Source organism: Manihot esculenta, chromosome 12 (assembly GCF_001659605.2).
Source record: "Manihot esculenta cultivar AM560-2 chromosome 12, M.esculenta_v8, whole genome shotgun sequence".
NCBI classification, from domain to species: domain Eukaryota; kingdom Viridiplantae; phylum Streptophyta; class Magnoliopsida; order Malpighiales; family Euphorbiaceae; genus Manihot; species Manihot esculenta.
The window spans coordinates 8462984-8478500 of record NC_035172.2 but is presented as its reverse complement, the minus strand read 5'-3'; the positions used below and the strand labels follow the sequence as shown (position 1 = coordinate 8478500).

The 15517-nt window shown below is 35.0% G+C and overlaps 1 protein-coding gene across 1 annotated transcript; it reads right to left on the bottom strand.

Annotated features, from left to right (window-relative positions):
- Nucleotides 1–1948: 1948 nt before the first annotated feature.
- Nucleotides 1949–15275, bottom strand: LOC110627474 (aconitate hydratase, cytoplasmic). Its single transcript, XM_021773801.2, has 20 exons — nt 14727–15275; nt 13942–14046; nt 13310–13470; nt 13141–13233; nt 11231–11416; nt 10884–11045; nt 7743–7887; nt 7520–7662; nt 7391–7447; nt 7189–7268; nt 6971–7046; nt 6393–6578; nt 6128–6195; nt 5895–6013; nt 5635–5756; nt 5249–5347; nt 4675–5154; nt 4073–4171; nt 3713–3955; nt 1949–2337 (listed from the first exon to the last, which is right to left on the bottom strand). Exons 1-20 carry the CDS (start codon nt 15043–15045, stop codon nt 2269–2271), a joined length of 3012 nt encoding a protein of 1003 aa, XP_021629493.1. The 5' UTR covers nt 15046–15275; the 3' UTR covers nt 1949–2268.
- Between the last annotated feature and the right edge of the window lie 242 nt (nt 15276–15517).

The following is a 15517-nucleotide window of genomic DNA, read 5'->3' as shown; positions in this document are numbered from 1 at the left end:
TCGTGTAGAAAGAGACTTTTCTTTGAAAAGTTTCAATTCTTTTACTAGGCTTTAGATCTCCGTTCCTGTCGTTCAGTCAACCTTTCTCTGCCTTTTTGAATAGAGGAAGTCTCTTTTTTCTCCTGTTTAACCGTGAATCTTCCTCTTTATTGTTGGGTGGGACTGTAATTATAAGATTCTTATTCTTTCTCCACAGTGGTGCTTTAGTAGAAAGGAAATATTTAGCTGCAGTATTATCTTCTCTTCTCTTTTTTGCATTTGTTTTTCAGTGTCGTGTGACAGTTCTTGTTAGTAACTATGCAAGCTTTCAAGAGTCTTTAATTCTGCTTCCTCCCTTAGCCCTCCAACAGTGATGGTGAAAAAGAGCATTGAGATTATTGGTAATGACTTACAAGGTTTATTAAGGTTTAAAAGAGGCTACATACGAAACTACAAAAAATTGTGTTTTTTTTCAATTAATGCATAATAAAGAAATTAATTATCAATTCACGCAGAATCTAAAAATATTTTTAGATTTTTTGTGTCAAATGAGCGTATTTGACAGTCATTCGGCCGAACATGCTTATTCGACATCCATGGTGTCGAACAATGGAGAGTTCGACACCACGAGAGCAGCTTGTTCGACATTATTAATGTCGAACAACCTGCTCCCTGCCACGAGAGTAGTATAAACTACTCCCGTAACTGCATGCGTGGTGTGTTTGGCACCTTGAGTGCTGAACACAATTGTCCAGCACTTAAAGTGCTGAATGAGCCATCATATCAATCTTTGCACCCCTGACGAAGACTTGACCAAAAGCAGTACATACGAAGACTTTTTGGACTTGACCAAAAGCAGCTTTTGGTCAAGACAATTGCTCAGCACTTATAGTGCCGGACATTTTTTCATGCATGCAAGCACCTGCATGCACATCTCCCTATTTTCCCCATTTTTCATCTCCTCAACATTCTTTCTTCTCTTCTTCCTCTCCACACTTTCTCTGCACCTCCCTCCTTCAGCATATTGTGATTTCCATCTCCACCATTATATTAGCTCCATTCATCTCCTTCCATTTCCTGAGCATCTCCACTATTATCAAATTTTTCTATAAACTGGCTTTTATTTTTAGATGTATATATATATTTTTTTGTTTGACATATAAAAATAAAATTATAAATTATAATTTTGTTTGTGATTACAATTTTTATTATTATATGTATTAAAATTTAAGCATAATACTTCTTAAAATTTAATTATCTAAATGTTAAATGTTAATAAATAAAAATGTGAGGCATTTCATATTAAATAATATTTTTAAAATATTTTTTATTTTTTATAATTTTAAAAAATTTATTAATTAATTCTTAAATTTTTAAAAAATTAACTAATTAGTATTTTTATTTAAGAGATTAAATAGTTAATTTTTTTAAATGGTGGCTTAGGAATAGAAAGAATGAAACAAGAAAAGGCTGATGAGGACAAGGTAGCTAAAGAGAGCAAAGAAACGTTGTTTTTGATACAAATAGTGGTGGGAGTTGATCTCATGCTCTGAAAGTGCCGATAGGATGCCGAAAGATTCCAACTGGAGAAAGGCTTTATGGCTATAGGAATGGAGTTAGTGGTAGCGAAGGGAGGATTTGAAGGACTATTGTGGGAGCGAGGATGATGGTGACGGTTGGAAGCTTTTAGAAAATCATTGATGGAGAAAGGGGGTGAACGCGGTAGGAAGCTATGCCAAATCTCAACGACTAGTTTACACATTCCTTCAAATACCCAAACCAAAAAAGGAAAAATCAGTCATCTTTTCTCCCTTAACAACAAACAGGCCATAGAAGAGCGAAGGAAAGAGAGAGATGTGAACTATTTATTGCTTATTGTATTACATATTTCAACTCTAATCCTCTATAATTTCATAATAAAATAAAGATTCAACTATATTGAGCATAATTATTTTTGCAAAAAAATAAATAAATAAAAAGTGAAGAGAGACATTAGGTATTCCTCTAAAATTAGAAAATGGTGCAATCAATAAAATAGTTTTACAGGAATTTACCAATTTTTATGGACATTCAAACATCCATAATAATGGAATCACAATGGAACTTATCTAGCAGTCATCAAAACAGAAAATTAATTTGTATTGCTCATCCTTGCCGCCTCAAAAGTGCTAAAAAAATTGCTTGTCCCGTCAAAATTATTGAAAAAGCTTATTATCTTCTCAGATGTTACAATTGAAATTGAAAGAACTCATTCCTTGGAGAAATGTCAGGAGCCACATCTCATTTGATTCACTGTTTCATCAGATTGCGGATAACATAAGGCAGAATGCCTCCATGGTTGAAATAAGCCAACTCCACCTGCAATTGCAATTAAAAGCCATATCATTAACCCACAAGGGCTGCAATACAAACTCATTCTCCCTAATAAGCAGACATACAACCAAAAAAATGAAAGTTACAGGCACTTAAGCGTTGTTCAAATAGATAATTGGAGAACATGCAGATCGCAGGGAAACAAGAAGGGAAAATATGGACATGCAGCTGCTGCAAAAAACTTGCAACATCACTGTTATGATGCATGTTAAAAAGAATAGTACGACCAAATGCATACTCACACGCATGTATTTTAATAATTTTTGCTTATCAAACAGCTCAATTTTAATCGTGATTTAATAAACATCTAATTTAAAAAAAAAAGATATTACAGTTAAACACCTAAACTTTAAAAAAAAAAAGCTTTTAAACAAAAATTTTTATACAGAAGTTGTGTTTAAAACTATTTTTTTTTCTTTCTAAATTTAGGTTTTTGGAAAAAGTTGTGTTTAAAAGTAATTTTTTAAAAAGTTTAGGAATTTAAAAGTAATATTTTTTTAATTTAATTGTTTATTAAATTACAATTAAAGTTGAAGACTTGAGATTGGGAAAAGTTGTATTTAAAAGTTTTTTTTTTTAAATTTAAGTATTTAAAAGTAATATATATATTTTTTTAAGTTTAAGTGTCACAATTAAAGTTGAGATTGGAAAGTTGTATTTAAAAGTAATTTTTTTAAAAGTTTAGATATTTAAAAGTAATGTTTTTTTCCTAAAATTTAGATGTTTATTAGGTTACGATTAAAGTTGGAGTGTCTAATAGACAAAAGTATTAAAATACAGTTGTGCAAATATGCACTTAGCTGAATATTACACATCTGCAGCACTTTTCCGCATAGCATAAAGCCATCATTCATGTAGTTCCAGTAAATTTTTAATGTTAAATCTCTCGCCAGGGCTTGTATGGCAATTTCTTGAACCATTTATCTTAACCATTTAGCATCATCACTGGTCCACAAACCAATGGGATGAGCCTCACAGAAACAGAAGATAGCATCTTCAATTAACTAAAGAAAAAGACACAGCAACAGTGAACGCACAAATTGGTTTCATGTTTTAATTCTTGCTCTAGTACAGGTCGATGTTTCAGTCAAGCAAAGCTTACTTAAAATGCATAAGAAGTAGACACTATCTTTTCAGTTTCATTATGATATTCGAAGGAAGGGAAACAGTTCTCTAAGCCAATTACCAAGACATGTCAATACATGCATATACTTCCATATTTGTAGATTATAGATTTATTTCCAAATGAATTTCCTAATTTCCGAAAAAACAGTAGCATTCGGCATTTCTGAGCCCACATTTCCGCAATAGCAAACTCACTTTTGAACAAGTACAAGTTTAAAGAAATAGTGGGAGTTACCTCAGTGTCAAAGCGAACTGTGCATTTGAAAGACTTTCCATTATCAGTGGTGACAGTTACATCTTGGCCAGGCCTTATGTCACTGATGTTGCTTGGGAGGTCAATGGTATACCGCTCATGACCAGTCAACCCTAGTGTATCTGCATCCTGACCAGGCTTGAAACAAAGTGGAATAATTCCCATTCCCACCAAATTACTGCGGTGAATTCTCTCAAAACTTTTGGCAATTACAGCTTTAACTCCCTACGAAAATATTAAAAAGGAAAGGTAAGAAAACAAAACAAAGCCACATACCCTAAATTAAACAGAAAATCAACAAAGCAAGTTAGAAGTTAATTAAAAAGAAATCACAAGACTCACCAATAACATTGGACCCTTGGCAGCCCAATCTCTGGAGCTTCCACTTCCATACTCAGCTCCAGCCAAAATAATGGTGTCATGTCCAGCAGTCTTGTACCTCTGAAACAGTAGAATGATCACCCAGAGTTAGCAATTGAAAGCAACAAACCCAAGTTAATCTATCCAGTCATAAATTAAGCAATAAATCCTAATCAACTTGCCCTCTGGAAAAAAAATTTTGGCTTTGATATAACAGAGAATCTTCAAATCACAAAAGTGCTTATCCAATCTCCAATACAAAATACGATTGGTGCAATTCATGATACCATGCATCAGTATACTTGGTAATGGAACTAACATATCTATTAAGAAAATCATTCTAATACATACCAAAAAGAAAAGGTATATTTTTATAAATTTCTATCATATCCTTTCACATTTAAGCGTTGGAATTGAGCATCCAGCCAGGAATGATTAATTATTCATTTTCAATATCCCCCAACTACATCCGGAAAAAACAAAAGAAAGAAAAACAAAGAATTATACAATTAATATTATGCCAAGGAACTAAAAAAAATGGTGATGACGGGAAAATGTACAGGATATAGTAGCAAAAGACTTACAGTTGCTGCATCGAAAACATAGAGTTTCTCTCCGGTGGGAATGTGTACCGTTTTTGGTCCAACTTCCCCATTCAAAAGTTTGTTAACAAGGCGAATATTAGCAAAAGTTCCCCTAGCCATCACTTGATCATTTCCACGTCGACTTCCATACGAGTTAAAGTCTCTGCGGTCTACGCCTCTTTCAAGGAGGAACTTGGCAGCAGGACTGTCCTTGTGGATGCTTCCTGCTGGAGAAATGTGATCCGTTGTGATACTATCGCCAAAGTTCAGCAAACAGTAAGCATCCTTCACTCCATGTGCTCCAGGAGGATTCAGGGTCATGTTCTTGAAATATGGAGGCTCATGAATGTAGGTAGAGTTAGGGTCCCATGAGTATGAAGTTGTAGCTGGTACAGTTAACTGATTCCACATAGGATTACCCTTTGTGATAGCCTCGTAAGTGCTTTTGAACATTTCAGGCAACACACTTGATTGCACAACCTACACAGTATGCCATCACAAGTCACTTCATACCAGCAGTTATACGTAAGGTCATGAAACTAAACATTAAGGCAGCAACTTTTAGAGTTTGTACCTCTGCAATTTCTTCTGTAGTTGGCCAGATATCCTTGAAATAGATATTCTTACCATCCTTCCCAATTCCAATTGGCTCCTTGTCAAAGTCAATGTCTACCTGGAAATCATTTCATGTCAACTTCTTGATATGAGAGATAGTAATAGCAATGAATAATTTTTTTTTTCATTGTAACCAGTATGCAAAATTGGAATCCTTCTATGTCGACCATCACAAAGAATGCTCATAAAATTATGAAATGACAGAAACTAAGCTAGGAGCCTATCCTCCTACGGTCTCAAATTTCATGTCACAACTTAGCAGCTATAAAATGAAATAAAATAAAAGTCAAGGTCTACTTGATTCAAAGACACATGCTACAAAGAAAAATAAGTAGTTAAGCATACCGTGCCAGCAAGAGCATAGGCAACCACCAAAGGAGGTGAAGCAAGGTAGTTGGCTCTTGTCAAGGCATGAACCCGACCTTCGAAATTCCGGTTACCAGAGAGCACAGCAGAGGCTATAATATCTGCAAAAGGAGGAGAAGAATATATATAACCAAAGGAAAAATATGGACATCTCAAATATGCTAAACCTTATGCTACATGGCTTGAACCTTTTGTATCACTTGTTTACATATATAGACACTGGCAAATTTTCAAATTACCATTCTCTGAGATAGCAGAAGCAACGGTCTCATCCAATTCACCAGAATTCCCAATGCATGTTGTGCAGCCATATCCAACAATATTGAAGCCCAGTTGATCCAAATATTTCTGCAGCCCACTGCACCATGCAAACAAAATATTAGTTCACATTTCACTCACAGCTATAGAATAAAGAAATCACATTAAAGTACAGCAACTCCTTTATAAAAGTTGAACAAAATCACAACCAAACCTGCACTGCAAATATTTTGTAACAACTCCAGAACCAGGGGCAAGGCTAGTCTTTATCCATGGTTTGACCTGGTTAAGAATCATTTACACAGCCATGATCAAGAAGTTATATACATTACTGCTCAGATTCTTACAAACAAAACAAGGGTCCAATAAAATTCTCCATGCTATCCTCATTTTTTCCGTTAAGGGAGAGGAGAATACATGCCAGCATGGTGTTAAATAATCTAAAAATAAAAAATAAAAAAAATCTGAAAATGTCTAACCTGTAAACCAAGTTCACAAGCCTTCTTTGCAACAAGACCAGCCCCAAGCATGACGCTGGGATTTGACGTATTTGTGCAACTTGTGATTGCAGCAATCACCACACTACCGTGCTTCAGCTCTGCTGGTTGTCCGTGGAATGAGAACTTTGCCACCTTGTCTTGTGCTTCTTTTGGTACAGCAAAGCCCTACAATATCAAAAGAACTTAGGAGGAATGTTACCATAACTTACAGAAACAGAACAACAATATGAGATCAAGGAACATGGTGGAACCATAAGTAAAAACTTATTCAAAATGCTTTATTCCAGGTAGGTCAGAAACTCAGAATCCTGTTATTCACATTAAAATTCAATATTATATCCCAGTTGAACTTGAAAACAATGCAGCAAATTGTGCATGTGAAAAATTTGCATAACAATTTCATAATTCACACTCATTTGTCATACAACCAGCCTAAGCCGCATATCAGTTAATTAAAAAAATGGAGAAAAAAAAGGCAGATAATTTTGACTAAATTTATCCAGGGTCAAATTATTTAATAGATTTTCAACAGTGCAAGAAAATAATTTACAACTAACCTTGAATCCAACTTGGTTGTCAAGACAAGAATGCCAGTCATCCTTCATTTCTCTCAAAGGAACACGATCATGAGGTCTGCAAAGACTAGGGTTAGAAATCTATTTGCAGCAAAAAAAATATTGAAAATTCACATTTGATATCGAAGAAGAAAAAGAGAACCAGAACATCAGACATTATTGATGAATGCAATTAAGCAAGTGAAAAGTATACTACGCACCTCTTTGGTCCAGAAATACATGGTTCAACATCATCAAGGTTCAATTGCAGATAAGATGAGTACACTCTTTCTTGTTGGGGCTGTAATTATTAGAAGAGGAATAAGTTCAATAGAAAAATGCGACCAATATTGCAGCCTGCATTGAATATTTCTAGAATCAAGAGTGATAACAGAAGACAGAAAAAAGTAGAAATTACATTACCTCATTATAGTCAACAAACATCTTATTAGCACGAAGATATGCTTCTATCCTTGCCACCTAAGAAAAATGCCACCTCAATTTAAAATTCAAAATTGCAAGAAACACATTAAAAAAATGTGAGATACTCACAGTTTCATCACTTCTTCCAGTCAATTTTAAATATTGTAAAGTAACATGATCCACAGGGAAGAATCCCATGGTTGCACCATACTCAGGAGACATGTTAGCTATAGTGGCCCTATCAGCCAATGATAGCTCACCCATACCATCCCCTGCAAGGACATACAGACAAGAAAACCTTTAGCATACAGATTAACAGATAATTCGATTAATGACAAAAGAATAGAATTACCATAAAACTCAACAAATTTGCCAACAACACCATGCTTCCTCAGCATTTGTGTCACAGTCAAAACCAAGTCAGTAGCTGTTACACCATTGCGTAATTTTCCAGATAACTTGAACCCAACAACACCAGGTAACACCATGCTCATGGGCTGTCAATATCAAACATTAGCCAAATTAGAAACCAATACTAAAGCACAAAGACTATATTGGAGTCAGTGACTAAACCATAGAAGTATAGATATAAGAGAATAATACAAGACAAAAAAGCATAAAAAGATCCTTAAATATGGTGCCATATATATGCGGACAAAGAAGCATAAAAATCCCCATATGATGTTAGTGACTATATAGAATCCCTGAAGTAAAAGGCAAATTTCATAAAACTACGATTGGGCCAATTATGTTTTATGCGAGCAAATGCTAAACATCTGCAAAGTTGAGCAGGAATGTGAATTATAAGATAGATGTCTGGCTTTATTATTATAGATAATATTAGGAATGATAATATCAGCCAAGAGTACATGTAACACACATTGAAAATAAAACAAATAAGGATCTATTTATTTGGTTTGGTATCATCCAACACAGAGCATTGAATATGGAAATATAATTAGTGGTGGAAAGTGTGAGAAGAGTAAAGGGAGACCTAAAATGACGAGGACAATAGTATGAAAAGATTCACAATTTTTTACCGTTGATGCGGAATTCACATAGTTATTAAAGGCTTAAGGTAGACCTAGTCATGGGCCAAAATCAATTCAACCAGCAGCATGGTTTGGAAAAGTTCTAACCAAAATGGTTCCAGTTCAAAACAATTTGACCTCTGGTATTACTACAAGTAATTTCTTTAAAATTAAACATCTAATACATAAATGGACATATTATATACTTTAGATTTTGACTCTCAAATTTATAAATTAAATTAATTCTTATGGTTTGCCCATTATTTTCAGAACAGAAACTTAACAGGCCACAAACTCAAATTAAATAAATTTGTTAAGTCAACATTTTAAAGTTGGTCAAAGATAAGAGTCTATCTTTGTTTCCAAAAGTGCCATTAATAAACCCATACCCTCAACCCTTTAATCCCTTAAACTAAAGCCTTAGGTCATTCTTCTCCTTGAAACAAGTCAATCTCACTGATCAATCATAACATGCATGCCCTGCCAAGATGTTCATTAAAGACCTGTTAAAATCTTGAATCAAAACCCAAGCAGTTTTGAACTTTCTACGATTAAACAAAATCCATACCACCACAACACTTCTAATCAATGACCCTATTTCTCTCTCAGTTGAAATAAAAAAATATGGTCTCTAGACTCTCTACTCTTGCCTTGGCTCTCATATCATCATATAGAACAAAATTTTTATCAGCTTTAATGCTTTAATGCCTAAACCTATCAGTAGAACAAAATTTTAATATTCAGTGAAGTAAGCAACAAGTTTGAGTGAACTGAGAAGACCAGGTTCAACAGATACATGGGTATAGAGTTTCTGTTCAATGAGCTCAAATGGATCCCTAAGGTTTTGGGTAGAGAAAGATAAAGGTGGAGAAATAAAAAGGGTTTTGAAATGCAATTGGAACTTGGAAGTGCTTGCTAAAATGCTTCATAGCCTTAGTATGACAAAATTAAAATATAGAGACTGTTGAATCCCACATCGGTTGTGGAAAGGGGTAATGTGCCCCTTATATGGGTTATAGGCACTCCTCCCCCCTTGAGCTAGCTTTTGGGGTGAGTTAGGCCTGGCCCAAATTTAACATGGTATCAGAGCCTCCCCATCCGATGTTGGGCGCCCCATAAATGTGCCACGCACCAGTAAAAATTCTGAGCGTGAGGGGGTGTGTTGAATCCCACATCGGTTGTGGAAAGGGGTAATGTGCCCCTTATATGGGTTATAGGCACTCCTCACCCTTGAGCTAGCTTTTGTGGTGAGTTAGGCCTGGCCCAAATTTAACAGAGACTAAAACATTGACTTTTAAAAACAAGGGGAGACGTATTACTTTTGACATATCTCGGGAACTAAAGAGTAATCTATCCTAAGAAATACATTTTTCTTTTGATTCTTTTGAAAAAATAATCTATCTTCATAAGAAATTAGAAAAAGAAAATCTAATATTGTTAAATTAAAATTCATTGATTTATTAGAAATTGTATGAGGATTACAAGGAAAGACTAAAAGTATGCAATTGAGATAGTTTTTAAATTATCATTGCATTCAAATAAACACAATATAACAATGATAATTTTAATTTTATTTTACATTATAATTTTATTTCCACATTTAATTTAACAACTTATTAAACTTAAAATAATTTAAGTTAATTTATAAGCTCATTAAGACTAACCATATCGTACTTATGTTTAACGTATATAAAATTGGATTATTTAAAAAGGGGTGGGAGGGATGCAAATGCAAAAGGGCACTTAAAAACTTTATAAATTAAATTTAGGCCCATTAATCATTAGTCCACATTAATCCATGTTAATCACCACCAGCAACACATTAACCATTACTAGTTTTAATCACTTTAGCCACTCCAATAATACCCGGCCACATTTACCATCTTAGACTTTTACCTCTTTTTCTCCTTTGCTTCTCAAGTAGTTAGTCTATGATGCATGGGCTTCTTCTGAAGGTGGTACAAATGAGAAAGGGTTTTTTCCCCTTGCTTATTTAGGATAGACTAGGCCTAACATGCACAAGCACGACTTCGTGCGCATGGCATAAGAAGCCCACCGTTCGAGTGCGAAGGCGTTGGGTACCTCACCTATAGTGCCTTACGCTTGGGAACACCCTTTAATAACTACAGGAATTGTCTCAAACAGCAGTGAATAGCAAAAAATAATCCATATAATTGATCATAACTAGTTTGGGATTAAGAATTTGGTGTTGTTGAGAGGAAAATGTATTTGAGAATGTACATGCATATAAATATTACTAACCCGTTGCAACACGCTGTTGTATGAGTTAATTAGAATGTGCACTTGAACAACATAAACTATAGGCATTTCACATCCCTATCATTCTAACGAAGCACGATATAAAAATGAGTCCTCACTTTTTGCTCAGCCAATTTGAATCATGGTAATGGACGGAAGAGAAAAAGTATTCCATTATTCCATGGACTATTCACATTAGTTACCTGGCCAAGCATTGCAGCTTCTGCTTCAATACCTCCGACTCCCCAACCAGCAACTCCTAACCCATCGATCATGGTTGTATGAGAATCAGTTCCAACCACACTATCAGGGTAGAGAATGCCATCAGCGTTGAAAACAACCCTTCCAAGGTATTCAAGATTCACCTAAAATTCAAAATATGTTAAATCATGCCAAGCCAAATCCATGAAAAATTGAAAACTAAAGACTGCTAATGAAAACTGAAAATTTACAAGTACAATTCACCAACAAACCAACGGATAATGAGCATTTACTTAAATGTAAATGATAGAAAACTGATAATATTGCAGCATTCCCATTTCAAACATACCTGATGCACGATACCAGAACCTGGAGGAACAACAAGCATATTATGGAAAGCATTTGATCCCCATTTGAGAAAAGCAAATCTCTCCTTGTTCCTTTGAAATTCAAGCTCCATATTTGCCTGCACAGCATTTTCTGAACGTGCCACATCAACTTGAACTGAATGATCAATAACCAAATCTACAGGAACCTGCAATATGACAGTCAAAAAGCTTATATATATTTAAAGTGGGAGAGGGGAGGAGGGACTGTAACATGAAATAAATAAATATTTCACATCCATAAGCAACAGCAAATGCATTGGATAACCACTCCAATGCATTGACAAACACATAGAGAATTATCAATCAAAAGGATGAAGATGAGACAACAAAGCCTAGCTTTGACTTTCTTTCAAGTCAGAATGTTCTCCTACTCAAAGAATGTTTTCCGACCACTATTTCGGTTGAAGAAAGGGCTGCTTTGCCCACTGTTCCAGTATTTGCTTGACCCCTATCTATCTATAATAAATAGTCAGACCGGACTGGCTAGAAGCTTCCGGGGAAGAGTCACTATTTATGAAGACTTTTAACGCTATTTATGTTATAAAAGATTATGTTACAAAAGAGTACCAAAAAAAATTATATTCTTTGTTTTATTTGAAAAATAAAAAACTTTGGGATTGTAAATCACTGATGAAATAAAACAACGGGACCACCATAGCATTTTTTTTTAACTCCTCCCAAGGAAAGGGTGGTTATTGGATGATAATTCATGTATTAGAATAACATAAATCAAATAAATTCAAATCCAGAAGCAAGTGCATTAGGATAACAACTCCAATGGCACCGTTAAACACAGAACATTATCAATCAACAGTGGCAGAAGAACAGCAATCCATGTATTCTTGTTAGAATATATTACAAGATGTTAGTTATCAACAATTTTAAGATGGCCAAATGACAAAAATACCAAAAACTTTTGTTATTCTGCATGCTTTTCCTTTTCTTTTAGCCGATCTTATTTCACCAATTAGTCCTAAAACTCTGACATACTTGTATCAATTTCAACAATCAACTTAATATGGTCAATTTGAACAAAGAATTCAAAAAACATTGCTCATCGTTATCAATTTTAGCTAATTGTTTTAGTTATAACAAAAACCTTTCTACATTTATATTAATTTTAAAAACTACACTCATATTGACAAATAATAAATATATTTTTAAAATTGAATGAAATATTATTTCAGTTCCATACAGCTCCATCTCCCTCCCTCTCTTTCCATGCTTCTACCACAAACGCATGTAGCTTTTCCAAGTTACAATTCAGATGCTTTCGGTCACATTCATATTGGCCATTCTTTTACTTGAATTGCTAGATTTTATATATACTAGGCTTAAATTCTAAGCAATTTTGTAATTGTGAAAGATAAGAGAAAGAAAAGAAGATTTTAAATAATTGAAATAGTGATATTTTATTTGATTTGATAACTAATCATTTTTATCAATTAAAATTTGATAGCTAAATCAATACAAATGTTAAAAACCTACAATACAAATTGCAAATATAAAAGGAATGTCTGAAATTGATGTGGGCTTTGTTGTCTGCTAATTTGCTATCCTTATGTGGCAAACTTTTTTTTTCGTAAATTAGTCAACCGCAATTGCAGCCAACTAAATTGATTGCTAAAATTGAAACAAGTGTCAAAGTTTCAAATACTAATTAAAAGAATGGCTAAAATTGAAAAAGTAGGTAGGTTTGGAATTTTTGGCCATTCGGCCTTTTATGATCAATGAGCATACACTTTTTACAATTGAAGTTACCAAATTAATTTGAATAGGTAAGAGCTCCAACACCAGTTTCAAAAGCAAAAACTGAGTGAAAATTTCCTAGTACTTATATCCTGAATTCAATGATGATACAATTACTCACCAAAGGGTTGATCTTGTTGGAATCACCACCAAGGTTGCTCATGGCATCACGCATAGAAGCAAGGTCAACAACAGCAGGTACTCCAGTAAAATCCTGGTGACAGAAGACACAAATAGACAGATGAAGAAATTCTTATCACAATAATAGTAATTACCTGGTTATGACATACCTGCAAGAGAACCCGGGCAGGCTTGAAGGGAATTTCCACAAGCTTTGGTGATGTATTTTCCCAATCAATGATCTTCTCAACATCTTCTTTTGTGACTTGGAAGTTGTCACAGTTACGAATGGCAGATTCAAGGAGGATTCTGATGGAATAAGGCAGCTTATCTGTCATGGACACGAGAAAGCACAAGTCACTGCTGTTATACTCAACAGACAAAACTTGTTACTAATACTAGATGACAGTGTTGTTTTGATGACTAAATTATCTAATTTAACATGTTCAAATTAATTATTAACTAGCGAACTTCACAAGATATGGACAACATTCCTGTAAACTTAATTATTTATAAACTTAGACTGAGGCCCTGTTCGGCAAGAGCTTTAAGATAGTCTTTAGTGTTTTATTCAAGATATTGGTATTTAGAGGTTGAAGGAGTGGATCATGAAAAGCTAACCACTATTAGAACAGCTAATATTGCCGAACATGTCCTAAGAACTAACTGAAGTTAATAAGTATGTAGTTATCACAACAAGTCCATAATACGTCTGCTGTGATGAGAACTGATATGGAGAACAAGGGCTAAATACATGAAGCATATGTAACAAAATTTTCAGCAAAATGTTTTAGAAACTTACCAATCCTTGGATCATTTAGAGCAGGCAGACTATAGAACTTCCCAAACTCACCACCACCCGGCTTGGGGAGAGTTGTAAAGATTCCCTTGAATGGATGTTCAGCAGCTGAAAAAATATATATATAATAAAACAAATGAAAAGTGAACAACTAGCTTACTAGAATTAAAACTCTTGTTTACTCTTATAGTAATGAAACAGCAAGAAATTTCGCTAGCATTTGGGACACAAGTGACGCTTTACACTAAAACGTTTACTTTTTTGGATGAACTCTAAAAAATAGTTATTCTCAGAAGCATCGGTAGATATGATTGAAAACGGCATGAGGTTTACAAAACGCCCAAATAAAATTCCAAAAATTGCCATTAATGTGGTGAAAAGTCACAATCAATTCATGATAGATGATAAATAAATTAAAGTCACAATCAATTCATGATAGATGGTAAATAAATTAACTTTTTTTCATATCAGGAATTTAAAGCAAGATGAAACTGCAGAAATTTAAAACCTTTGACTGATCAAATTCAACTACCCAGCTTGATTGAAGAGAATATATTCATTTTCCATTTGCCAAACACAAAAGGCAGCGATTTTTTTTTATTTTTCTTTTTTACTGAATTTGTCTGCCCAAACTAAATTCTGCGATCATTAGCGCGAGCTGAAATGGACTCCCAAAATATCGATAAAAAATAGCAGTTCTAGATTCCAAAGACAGCATATCAAGCTCAAAAACGCAAAACAAACAAAATCAGTCGCTCCAAATTTATTGGAAATCACTATTACTGTACCCATAGTGGCGATCTTTCGCTGGAATCGCTCAATCACAGGAGCAACGGCTCTGATCTGAGGCCGGAGACTAACCGGAGACTGCCAATGAACTCTGTGGCTCCAGCGAGGTACGGAGCACCCGAAGGATCGAACTGCAGCAGAGAAACTGAGAGATCGGTGTTGAGTTGTATTGGCGAGAGAAGAAGGAGAGACCTCGGGAGTTGGAGAAGCGAGAGCAGAGGGTCTAGTAACGGAGGAAGAGAGAGACGAAGAAAGTCTAGCCCTAGACGCTCTGAGGAGCGCAGAGGCTGAGGCTGAGGCTGAAGCTGTTTTATGCATGACGAAGTTCACATAAAAAAGCACAAAAATTTACAGATAAGGATGAAGCTGAGAGAGACAGAGATGATACAGAGATAACAAAGCTAAAAACAATTCATGGCCAGCTCTATACGATTTGATGATTTTAGAGAGAGAGTGAGGGGCGTGTGGACAGCAAACGGAGACCTAGGGATGCGGCTCTTCTAGAAGTAAATACTTTTTCAGAGCTCGGACTGAAGGGAGAGAGAGAGAGAGAGAGAGCACGATGAAATAGACGAGGGGGTGAGCAATCAACTGCGGTGGGATACTAACACCGTTCCCAATCATTATCCTCCACGTTAGCCCCATGATCCTACATTGGCTACGGAAATTACTTGTTCTGTGAGACCATAGGAAAAACTAGGTGGACCTGTGAGCAGGAAATAACGAGGCAATTTTTCGGAAGTTTCACAAATGGCATCGTATTATTCCCCCTCTATCTCCTACAAATCTG